This window comes from Heloderma suspectum, chromosome 3 (genome assembly GCF_057233095.1).
Source record: "Heloderma suspectum isolate Gila_16-S chromosome 3, 16-S_ref, whole genome shotgun sequence".
Lineage (NCBI taxonomy): Eukaryota > Metazoa > Chordata > Lepidosauria > Squamata > Helodermatidae > Heloderma > Heloderma suspectum.
This window is the reverse complement of record NC_139460.1, coordinates 93,378,782-93,390,853: the sequence shown is the minus strand read 5'-3', so window position 1 is coordinate 93,390,853 and position 12,072 is coordinate 93,378,782. Positions and strand designations below refer to the sequence as shown.

General features: G+C 43.1%; 1 protein-coding gene across 4 annotated transcripts in view; it reads left to right on the top strand.

Annotated features, from left to right (window-relative positions):
• DNMT3L (DNA methyltransferase 3 like) overlaps positions 1-9,629 on the top strand; it is a 39,077-nt gene extending 29,448 nt beyond the window's left edge. For 2 of the 4 annotated variants that reach the window (XM_084843885.1, XM_084843882.1), the window contains 3 exons: positions 668-807; positions 3,725-3,810; positions 8,563-9,564. In XM_084843885.1, the coding sequence (XP_084700011.1) occupies positions 668-807; positions 3,725-3,810; positions 8,563-8,593 (257 nt within the window). In that variant the 3' untranslated portion in view covers positions 8,594-9,564. Of the gene's footprint in view, positions 1-667; positions 808-3,724; positions 3,811-8,562 lie in introns of all 4 variants that reach the window. The other 2 variants (XM_084843884.1, XM_084843883.1) reach the window with 2 other exon arrangements.
• Positions 9,630-12,072: the final 2,443 nt, after the last annotated feature.

Here is a 12,072-nt window from a genome sequence, read left to right as displayed (position 1 = left end):
CACAGCACCAGTAGCACGAAGAACCGGAATTAAAGAAATAAAACAGAATAAAAGTAGTTTCAGAAAATCCAGCTTTTCCACTGGAAATCTCCCGGGCGGCTGAAAATTGGTCATGTGCTGTGAACGACCTTGAAATGCTCCCAATTCACAGCAAATCCCCTATGAGGACAGCCCTTTGGTTACTGTCACTTATGTTGATGGCTGAGGAGTTAGATGCCTGTCCCTCTTGCTGCTTCTATATGACTGAACTGGTCTTCAGAGCAGAACTTTGAGGAAGTTTAACTCTGCGTTACTATAGTACCAGTCAATAAATAATATTTAGTACATGGTTCTTACATGTGAATTACAGAGATAAAGTGACAACTTGCCAAATTATGTTATATGTCAGATTAAAAGGGTCAAAAATATTGTTCAATTTCATTTCAAATTTCATAAGGTCTTAGGCAACTGAGAAAGGTGCTTTAGGGCACAATCCTATACATGGTTAGGCAGAAAAAAGCCCTACAACTCCCAGCATTCCCCAGGCAGCATGGCTAGCTTGGAAATGCGGGGAGTTATAGGACTTTTTCTCTACCTAAACATGCATAGGATTGTGCCCTTAGTGCAAAACATTTTCAGAGACCATCTTCTGATGGCTGATTTTCACTTCTCCCCCTACTCGCTTTAGCCTGGTACTTTTACCAGTACTTTCGCATACTTCAGTATGGGAGACCCACAGAAAGAAGCAACAAGCCATTTTTCTGGCTGTTTTTAGACAATATAGTTCTTGATGAAGAGGACAGAGATACAGCGTCTCGTTTTTTTCAGGTAAGTGGGAAAAAAGATGCTTTCCAGAAGTCAATGAGAAAATGGTTTACGATGCTTACGTACATACAGTAACTTGGGCTAGATCTACACGTACTTTTTATCGGTATTGAAGTGCACTGATAACTGTTGGGGTACATTATGCATTCTGTATACCACTTTTCTAGCATTATTTCTCACTTTTTATTCTGTATTATCCAAAATACAGCAACAGATGTCATTGTGTGTGCTACAAGTATAAATGCGCAAGAGGGATGTAGTGTCACCATGATGGGATCGTATTGATATAACACAAGGTGTAGATCTGGACTTAGTTTAATATAGATGGATCAATGGATCCATTTGCAATAGCAACAGACTGTAGCACAGATTATGTTGTCTGCAGAAACAATTACCATTTTCAGTGATATAGAATTTCACTTTATATGTCTATAAATGGCATTGTTTTGCGACTGTGGTGGCAAACGTGCTTCCACTACCTGTATATATGTATGTATATATAGTATTTATACCCACCTACTATCCAATGTTAGTAGGTGGTCTCGAAGTGGCTTACCATACATTCAAAATATAACAAAGTAGACATTAGGGATGGGCAAAATTGTATACAAATTTTTCCCCAGACCTCAGAAGTTCCAGCTGCTGCTACTCTGCTTCTACATCTCTGGTTCATGCCATTTCTCAGAGGAAAAGGCTGATGCGGCAGCCAGATGTTAGTTCCTCATAGTGTGAGATGTTGTTCCTCATCCAGGCTGCTGCAGCTGCTGATGTATCTTGCCGTTTTGGCTCCTGGTGGTAGATGCAGATCCTGGTGTTTAGAAGCATCCTAATATGTTTACAAGCATGTGTTTACAGTCCTCAGATGTTCCAACTGTTCTCAGAGCAGCCAGAGGCTAATCCCTTTCAGTAGTCCAGGCTACTGCCGCTGCAGATGTCTCTCCCCGTTTTGGCACCCAGAAGCACAAACTTCCCTCAGCCCTCAGATGTTCCAAGTAGATGTACATGAGACTGCTTACCATGTTGCTATGGATACTTTTCAGCTTGTTCATCCTGAAGATGTGGACAGAATCCTTGGAGGTATAAGACTAATCACACACTTTTCAGCCCTTGCCTGTCCTGGCTGATAAAAGCAGCTTTAGGAGAGAAAAAATCTCTTTACACCCCTCCAACCTTGACAACTATCAGCCTGTTTCAGAGAATCTGTTCTTGGGTAAGGTGCTTGAGTGTGTGATGGCAGCCCAACTCCATGTCTTCTTGGATGATACTGATTATCTGGATCCATTGCAGTCTGTCATTTGGTTTGGTTTTGGGACTGCCTCGGTTGCCCTGGTGGACAACCTGTGCCAGAAACTCAATCACGGCGTGCATCCCTGATGATTCTGCTGGACCTCTCAGTAGTTTTCAGTACTGTCATGGTACCATGGAATCCTTCTGGGCTGCCTGCCTAAGATGGGAATAGAGGCACTATTTTCTCCTGGTTCCAGTCCTATCTGGAGGGCAGGTCCCAGAAGGTGGTGCTGGGGTGACTACTGTTCATCCCCTTGGCCATTGACCAGTGACCAATGGTTCTGTCTTGGGGAATGGTTAACACCTATATGAAAGCTCTAGGGGAGATTTGAAGTGTGGTGCTATACATATGCAGATAACACCCAGCTCTACAGTTGCTAAGCCCAATGGAAACGGTATGGCAACCCATGAGTAGGGGCATGGGGCGCACACATCCCAGTGTGCCAACATTACCACATCTACTCCTGCTCAGGGTCCTGATCATGAAACTCATGAACTAATTATGAACACTGTGGAGTGTTCTACTCACAGTCAAGTGAATGTGAGTAGAATTCCTGTTCAGACTTTGCTGCTCAATGTGGCCAGGCCAGAACTAAGGGGCTGGGACCAGAAGGCACTGGAATATAAGGGCAGGGTCAGCATATGTGGCCCTCTGTCCCTACTCACGCATTGCTTATCTCTCCATCACATTTCAAGAAGGTAGCGGAGATATTGAATTGGTTTCCAGGGGTGGGGATGGACTGGGTGTGGGATAACAAGCTTAAGAGTTCATGTAGAAAAGACAAAAGTGCTTTTGGCTAGTAGGAAAGCCAATCCAGGACTGGTTATACAGCGTGCCTTATGTACTCCTTCTGAAAAGCCAGGTTTAGAGGCTGAAGGGGGGTGCTTCTGAATGCAGCCTCGCTCCTGGTCTGGACTGCTAGTTGGCAACTACTGTCAGAGGCGCTTTGACACGGCTACAGCTAGTGCTCTGGTGATGGCCTTTCCTGGAGAAGGCAGATCTGTCCATTGCTCATGACTTGCATCAGCTTAGGCCAGAGATAGGCACCTTGGTGCCCACCAGATGTCAGCCAGCATAGTCAGGGCTTATGGGAGTTGTACTCAAAAACATCTGGAGGGCTCCAGGTTGCCTACCACTGGCATAGACTATTGCAACACAATCTTTATCAGGGATGGGCAACTTGTAGCCCTCCCAATGTTGTTGGACTACAGTTCCCATCAGCCCTAGCCAGCATGACCAATGGTGAGGGATGATGGAAGTTGCAGTCCAACAACATCTGGAGGATCATCAGTCGTCGTCCCCCCCGATCTGTATGATGCTGCTTATGCATAGCGTTTGGAAACTAAAGCCGGTGCAGAATTCTGTAACCAGGATGCCGACAGGAGCCCACCTCTCAGAGCAAGATACTCCAAAATTGTTTGATCTGCATTAGCCCCCAGTTTGTTTGTTTGTTTGTTCTGAGCCATTGCTAGTCATCACCTTTAAAGCCCCAAATGTAAAGCTTGTCACAGACTTGAATCACTGAGATGTTTCTGGAAAAATTTTGGCATTCTTTATGAAAAGCTATTGGCACTGCTTGGGAGGTTTAGTTCTAACTCTTGAGATATTCGTATGATTTTGTCCCTTCAAAAGGCGGAAGCAGTGCTCAGATATAAGCAACATGGTGACATCATCCAGAACGCAGTTCACATCTGGAGCAACATCCCATCTGTTAACAGGTGAGCAACTTGTTTCTCAGAAATCTTTGCCATGGTGTATCGTCTTCTTTTTGAACCAAATCATTTTGAGAATGATTTGAGAATTCCAAATAATTTTGTTTTCTATGTTTGAGTATCATTAGGCTTTTCACTGTTTCTATGGTTTCCCCAACTCCCTTTTACTTTGAAGGTTATTACTTGTTTGCCACAGCAAATTTATCAGATTTTGGTATGTGTGATTTTGGGACCTGTAGAAACTAAAAGGTACCGACAGTGTAGAGAGAGTTGTGAAAGCCTAAAAGCTTTTCTACATGAGGCTGTTAATCACTGTATCTGCTTTTGGTTTCATCACAGACTGAGATCCGAGCTCTACACAAAGAGCTTTTCCTTTCCTGCTTTTCTGCTACATAACCTCTAGATAACACTGCCATAGTGGAATATCGCAATTACACAAGTAGGGAAAAGTTTTCTTTCACTTTCACAAATAATACTCCATTTTCCCCGCTCTAACCCCCCCCCCCCCCCGGAAAGTGCTCTTAAAAACATGTTCTTCAAACTTGCATTACAAGCAAGCTCCAAGCAGTGGGCCTGTAAGAGTAGAAGTGTAGGGAGAAAAACAACGAGCAGACTGTGGAAGGAAAGGTGGCAGTGTGCCCTATAGTTTAAAAGGCTTCTGCCTTCATACTACACCTTGTATTCATCTGCCAAGGGAGTGAATCCTAATGTCTCTTAGTTTAAACCAGGCATCATTTTAGACAAAACCATAATGATAAGACACACACACACAGAGTGATCAGACAGCAAAGCCAAACAATATTTTCTGTATTAATAATTCATATTTTGTATGTGTAACACAGCAGACCTATGTCCACTTTCTAGGAAGTTCCATTTCACTTGGTTCGCCTTCACTCTAGGTCCTTTTGCTGAGGCACTGCTCTTCCACAATCAGCTGGGAGCAGAAGTAGAACATTTGTGGCAGACAACTCTTAGTATAGTGCTGTTTCCACAATGCCATCTCCACAGGCAAGACCTAATACAGTGCGGTGTAGTGGTTAGACTATTGGACTGGGACCGGGGAAATCCAGGTTTAAGTCTCCACTTGGCCATGAGGCTCAGTGGGTGACTTTGGGCCAGTCACTCACTCTCAGCCTAACCTATCTCATGGGGTTGTTGTGAAGATAAAATGGAGAGGGGGAGGATCATGTAAGCCGCCTTGGTTTCCTTGGAGGAAAAAAGGTGGGATATAAAAATAACAAATATTTACTCATATGTTTACCAACTCAGCAATTATCCTACGTCTGCCAACTACCAGCCCTTTAATTAGTTGTTTCCTCCTTTCCCTTTGCTGTACCTTCTCCCTGCTATTCCTAGGGCCGATCTACATTGCGCCCGCCATCGCAATGAATTTGGTCCCGTCAGGTCAAACGCTCTCGAATTAAAACGTGATTATTCACACTCACCCATTTTCCCTGTTGCAGTGCTTCATCGAATGTGCAAGCTCGGTTCACACTCAAGCACTGTGCTGTTTTCCTGCACACGCTTGTCGGATCTCGGATGCTAAGCAGGGTCGGCCCCAGTCAGTAGGTGGATGGGCGACCGCCTGGGAATCAGGCTTCCTGCATTGAGCAGGGGGTTGTTGTATCCCTTCAAATGTGATTAAGTCTTATCCCCTCCTATCCCCCGCTCCGGACGTTTTTTTTAAAATTCAGGCGTTATCCTCGCAGAATCGGGGCTTCTCCGCAATTTTTTTTTCTAATTGAGGCATGATCTTCAAAGCTTTGAAGTTGTGAAGCTTTGAAGCTTCGAAGATCATGCCTCAATTTGAAAAAAAAAAACATTGCGGAGAAGCCCCGATTCTGCGAGGATAACGCCTGAATTTTAAAAAAAAACGTCCGGAGCGGGGGATAGGAGGGGGTAAGACTTAATCTCATTTGAAGGGATACAACGACCCCCTGCTCAGTGCAGGAAGCCTGATTCCCAGGCGGTCACCCATCCACCTACTGACTGGGGCTGACCGACCCCGCTTAGCTTCTGAGATCAGACAAGTATGCACACATCCAGCCCTTTGCTTGTTGCTGGGGAAACGGGCTGCTGAGGAAGCTATGCAGTCGGTAGCCAGAAGAAGACATGGGGCCATCGAGAGCTGTGATTGGACAGGAGGGAAATACAAACACTGCTGCATATGGACAGGCGGGGGAGGGGACTATGACTGGATACGGTAGCGAAGGCGGAAAATCAGAGCACATTAAGGGGAAATACCGGGATATTAGTGCATTGAAAGCGGGGGCACAGAAGTGGGAAATTCTGGTTCCAGTTCGAGGCGGCTACTGTGTAGTGTGAAAGGTGGATGGTGAAACCTCATTGGAAGCGAAAAAAGGCGGTAAGTGTAGATCCAGCCCTATTTGCAGCGGGAGCAATCTCTCTGTTCTCTAGTTATTTTTTGTATTCTATTTGTCACTATTGCAATTCCACCACTGCACAAGCCACTACACCTCCAACTCCTTCCTTCAGTTGGCTCCTTCACCCACCCTTTTCTAATTAATTAATTAATTAATTACATTTCTATCCCGCCTTTTTTTCCTCCTTCAGGAACCCAAGGCGGCGTACATAGTCCTCCTCCTCCTCCATTTTATCCTCACAACAACCCTGTGAGGTGGGTTGGGCTGAGGGTCTGTGACTGGCCCAAAGTCACCCAGTGAGCTTCCGTGGCTGAGTGGGGACTAGAACCCGGATCTCCCAACTCCCAGTCCAACACTCTCGCCACTACACCACACTGGCTCTCCACTTCTTCCACTTCCTTTAACAAGCAGGCCCCAATTTTGTCCCACAGCAAATTGGGCAAGAGGGTACATGAAGGGACCAGTGGAGGAATAGCACCAAAGCAACCTCTCTTGCCCCTTCGGAGCTTTTAAAATGTAGAGGGGCATGCACAATCTCCAGCTGGACAGCTGGCAACTCTACTGTTTTAAATGCACCACACCCATTTTTTTTTACTTCTTCATAATAGCAAATACTATAATGAAACATATTACATAATGAAAATCAGCCTCACTGAGAGATTACATCACCAAGAGCTCACCACATAGGCCACTACTCTGAAAACACCTGCTCCTAGAGTTGCCTCCTCTTACTGTGTCTTGAACTAGCAGCCCAACACAGAGAAATGTCCAAGTTGAAGCTTTAGCCACCTTTTGTGCTAGGAAAAGCTTCAGCCACTACAGTTTTCTGCTGTTAAAGGCTCAGAAATGGGGCAGTGTTCTTAAGTGGTTGTCCTCCTATTTACTTAGGAGATAGCTCACTGATTTTCCCTGGACAGCCCTCTCACCAAGGGGCAAAGTACTGACATACCTTACAGTGCTACTGTAGTTCAATTATTGTTTGTTTTTTGCAAAGCTCTTAGAACACTAAGGGCACAATCCTATGCATGTTTAGACACAGAAAAGACAACTCCCAGCATTCCCCAGCTAGCAAGGCTGGCTAGGGGAATGCTGGGAGTTGTAGGCCTTTTTCTCTGTCTAAACATGCATAGGATTGTGCCCTAAAGTGTCATAGAAATGCTGACTAATCATAAATGCAATTACTATCATTAAGAAGTTTCCAGACTGCCTGGGGTCAATGCTTACAGGAGAAATCAAAATTTCTGAGTCTATCTAAATATCTCATCACACTTCCTGGTTCCACAAGCTGGGTGCTTCTAGATAGAGCTTTTAGGGTGCAATCCTATGCATGTTTAGACAGAAGAGAGTCCTACAACTCCCAGCATTCCCCAGCCATGCTGGGATTTGTAGGACTTTCTTCTGTCTAAACATGCATAGGATTGCACCCTTAATGTACTGTCGCTCTGCCTCATTTGCGGAATTTTACAGGGAGTCCAGATGACATTATCTTCCATTCTTAACCTTCTTTCCCACCATTTCTTCTGTCTTTTTTTCTTACTAGAAAAATATCCATTAAAGGGGGTTGGGGGCAGAAACATAGGTGCCTATGTCCTTTTGATTTGTAAGAAGGATTTCTCCATCTGGAAGCCCCCATTGTCTCTCTGCAATATTGTCTTCCTAGAAGTGGACTTTCCTATGGTGAATATATTCCATTCCATGCTTGTGAATAGTCACCTGCATCCTCGCCTCTGCTCCCTTTTTCAGACTTGAACTTTTTCATTTGATAATTGTAGGTATGATTTTCAAATTATTTAAATATCTGGTGCCTGCCTTCTAAAAACATGGATGCTCTCATACAAAATGCCATGTGTTGGGATGTTGCATTGGGGTTAATATTGCTTCATGAAACCCCCAAATCCTTAATAGATAGTGTAGGGAAGCTTAGGGTCCTTTCAAAATTCATGCTAAGAACGTATTTTCTTTTATGATGATTCCTGAATTAAGGTGATAGAAAAATGGGAGGACCCCATCTTGAAACTGAATGCACATACTGTTAGGGTCCTGTCCTTCAGTTTACAGATATGGGAGAATCAAGTCCTATTTTTAGTTTGTACAAGTTGTCTGATGTATATGTTGTGAGATGCTTGGTTAGAAAAATAAGGGCTGGTTCACACATATATGTACATCCCTTAATTTCTGTACACTCAACATAAGAAGAGCCATGCTGGATCAGACCAAAGGCCTATCTAGTCCAGTAGCCTGTTTCTTGGATCACTTATCCCAGGAGCTTCCATTCCAAAGATGGGTAAGAGGAAGAAAGAACCAGGGGATGCAAGAAGCAAGGGTTTCCCATAAAGCCTTAGCAAATGCTGCATTGCCATTTTTCTCCTAACAGAAGCTCTGGGCTTTTCACATCTACACAATGAGCTACACATGGCAGTTCAGCGATGGAGGAAAAATCTGTTGGATTTCTGCCTGCCATAGAGGCTTTAAAACTCAGCCTTTTGTCAGTGAACAAGATAGCGGCAACCTTAATCATCGCAGAACTACCTATGGCACAATGAGACATTTAAAAATTTCTCAAGGCAAAGAGAAAGAGGACAGGCTGTGTGGAACAGAATAATTCCTTGTATAGATCAAAATGAAAATGTGAACGAAGGGCTGATTAATACATTTTAAAGGAAAGAGTGAGATCCAGGCATATCTTGTGTGGGGGGGTATTTTTTACAAGAGCATTGTTTGTTTGTTTTTCCTCTCCAGCAAATATTCTGCTTCATCCTTGTACATGGATTTATCACAATTGGCAAAGACCATCCGTAGAACCAGAATTTTCTCCCAGCGTCCAGCCACTCTGATTAGGGAGTTTTTTGTTCCTTTGAAAGAATATTTTAGGGCTTTTTCATAAGACATTCTTCACATTCTAAACCAAAAGATCAGGAAGGTTGCCAACTTTTCTGCCTGCCACTGCAGCTGTGCCTATAACAGTATCTTGATGTGCAAACATTAGCAGTTAATTATGATTATCTCCATGATGAGAAATTTTGTTTTGCTGGTTTATTCATACCATGCTGCTCTTAGATCCATAAGAGCAGGGCAGGGTGTTTTTCTTTTAAACATTTGGCAATCATCCCTAAAAATAACTGTTCACATAATTCTTGTTCCAACTATATTTTTGTTTGATTTTAATTAGTTTTGGTTTTGCATCAGACACATACAGAAACCATGTTGTTTCCTTTTGTTGCTGTTTGTGGGATATAATTTTATGTTGTACTTTTTATAATGGCAAATGTGTTTTTAAAACTTTAAATGCAAGGATTTCTGAATGCCCTCATGAATATGAAGAATTATCACAATTCATGGCTCCTAATATTCTAATAAAAAAAATTGCTTGCATTTGAACATTTTGTACTTGCACAAGATTCTTTAAGAGTACTTTTTAACAAATAAAGATTATGTTGTCATGAGAGAAATAGAAATGATTTAATTCAGTGTGTTCATACCCATGGAAGGCAACCATCTATAAAGTTATTTGTCAGATCTTCTAATCAAATGGCTACATTGATCTTTTCTACGTCTGAATTCCCATGATTTAGTATCAATTTTGAATTACTGAATTATATCCCAAAACATCCTGCACAGGTTGAAACGTGTATGTCAGAACAGAAACGTGTTTCAAAAAGAGAGCTTACACTTCTGTTCTGTTCACCAAAACCTCAATTTCCTGGAGGACTGAGCTGACAATATCATTGTCATACTGAAAGTATGTGTTCGTTTTTCGTGTTCGTTGAGGAGGGCCTTACCTCCATAGTCTCTGGATAAGACGTTTTACAAATATTTGTAGGACTCCAAAGAAGAGCCCCGGTCCAACACCATCTATCTGTGCCTGGTGAAGCAGTTTCAAAACATATTTTTTTAATTATTAAGCTCTTATATAATTCTTTTGAAGTGCAGTGACACTGACTAGATTAATCTGCCTTGATTCTAGACTAGAATCTATGCATGATCTGGCTGAATCAATTGCAGAACTCCGTTGATTTCTATGGGATTAGGGGAAGCAACTAGAATCAGGACAATGATGTGTCTTCCCTTACCTGCCAATAATGCACCCACCACCACCACTGTACAATTATACATTTGTAAGGTTATAAAGACTGAATCAGAAGTAATGCTGTTGTGAAATATGGATTTCAATTTTTCCCAGGACCACCCACTTGATCAGGCTGAGAGGTTCGGGATCTTATGAGGTGGAGAAGAACACGCACACAACCAATGTAGATGAAAGAAATGGAGATTTATTGAAATAAAAAGAAGCAAAAGTAGAACCTCCCCAGAGAGTTGCACACTCTGAGGCTGAAGAGGTCACACACCTCTCAGGCACAAACTTGGTTACAAACAAATCTCAGAGAGTTTCAGGCTCTCTGAAGCTTAAGACTGAAGGGGACACACACCTCTTAAGTACAAACTGAATTACAAAGAAATCTCAAAGAGCTTCAAGCCCCCTGAATCTCAAGAGTTTACACGCCTCTTAGATTAGAGCCCAAAACCAACAATCCTTTAGAAGTTGTACTCGTCTTCTGAGGCTTTAAGAGGTTGCGCACCTCTTAAGGCAGAAACTTAGTTACCCAAATATGGTGCATTAAATGACTAAATATACAGTTAGTGCCTGCTCAGTTCCATATCGGTCCAACCGCCGCAAAATGGCCCACTGAAGCAATGGTGATGCAGTGTCAGCCAGACCCACGCCCAAGTCTGCTGTCTTATATCCAAACCAACAGTGACTATGACAGAGCAACGGTAGCTGTGCCCATACCTAAGTCCTGGACAGTAAAATCCTTTCCCTGAATTTTACCCAACACATACTCACCACAACGCTATCAAGTACTTGGCCAGAGCACTTAAAGCGTGTCCCATTGGATCAAGGGTACTGTTGTATGTGCACATACAACAATCCAGATGCAACCACGCCTCTCCTGAACAATGGCAGATTCGGGGGTTTTATACTCTTTTTCTTTACAGTCTATGTATTAGAAATGTACCTTTGGATGTGGTAGATTCACTAATGTAAAAAATAATTAAGGGTGCAATCCTATGCAAGTTTAGGCAGAAAAAAAGCATACAACTTGCAGTATTTCCCAGTTGTAAGACTTTTTTTCTGTCTAAACATATATACAGTCAGGGCCAGAAATATTGGAACAAGGATAACTGTTTTGGCAGTTGGCCTCTGTACATCACCACATTGAAGTTGAAAGGAAACACACCCAGATGGGACCGAAGTCAGGACTTTCAGCTGTAATTCAAGGGGTTTGACAAAAGTGGGGCACTAACCATTCAGGAAGGACAGCCAGTGGCATACACACACACACACACACATTGTTGGTGGCTCATAAGTAATGGAACAAACCAACATCATTTCAAACTTAAGGATCACCTTTAATACCTGGATGAAAATCCTTTGCAGTCAATGACTACCTGAAGTCTGGAACCCATGGACATGACCAAATGCTAAGATTCCACCCTCGAGATGCTTTGCCAGGCCTTTACTGCAGCTGCCTTCAGCTGCTGCTTGTTTGTGGGTCTTTCTGCCTTCAGTCTTGTCTTCAGTAAGTGAAAAGCGTGCTCCATTGGGTTGAGATCAGGTGACTGACTTGGCCATTCAAGAACATCCTACTTCTTTGCCTTGAGAAACTCTTGGGTAGCTTTTGCTGTATGTTTTGGGCCATTCTCCATCTGCCATATGAAGTGGCATCCTATCAGTGTGGCAGCATTCAGCTGAATCTGAGCAGAAAGTATAGCCCTATACACTTCAGAATTCATCTTGCTGCTTTTATCAGCAGTCAGGTCATCAGTAAACACCAGTGACCCGGTTCTATTGGCAGCCATACATGCCCATGACATAACACTGCCT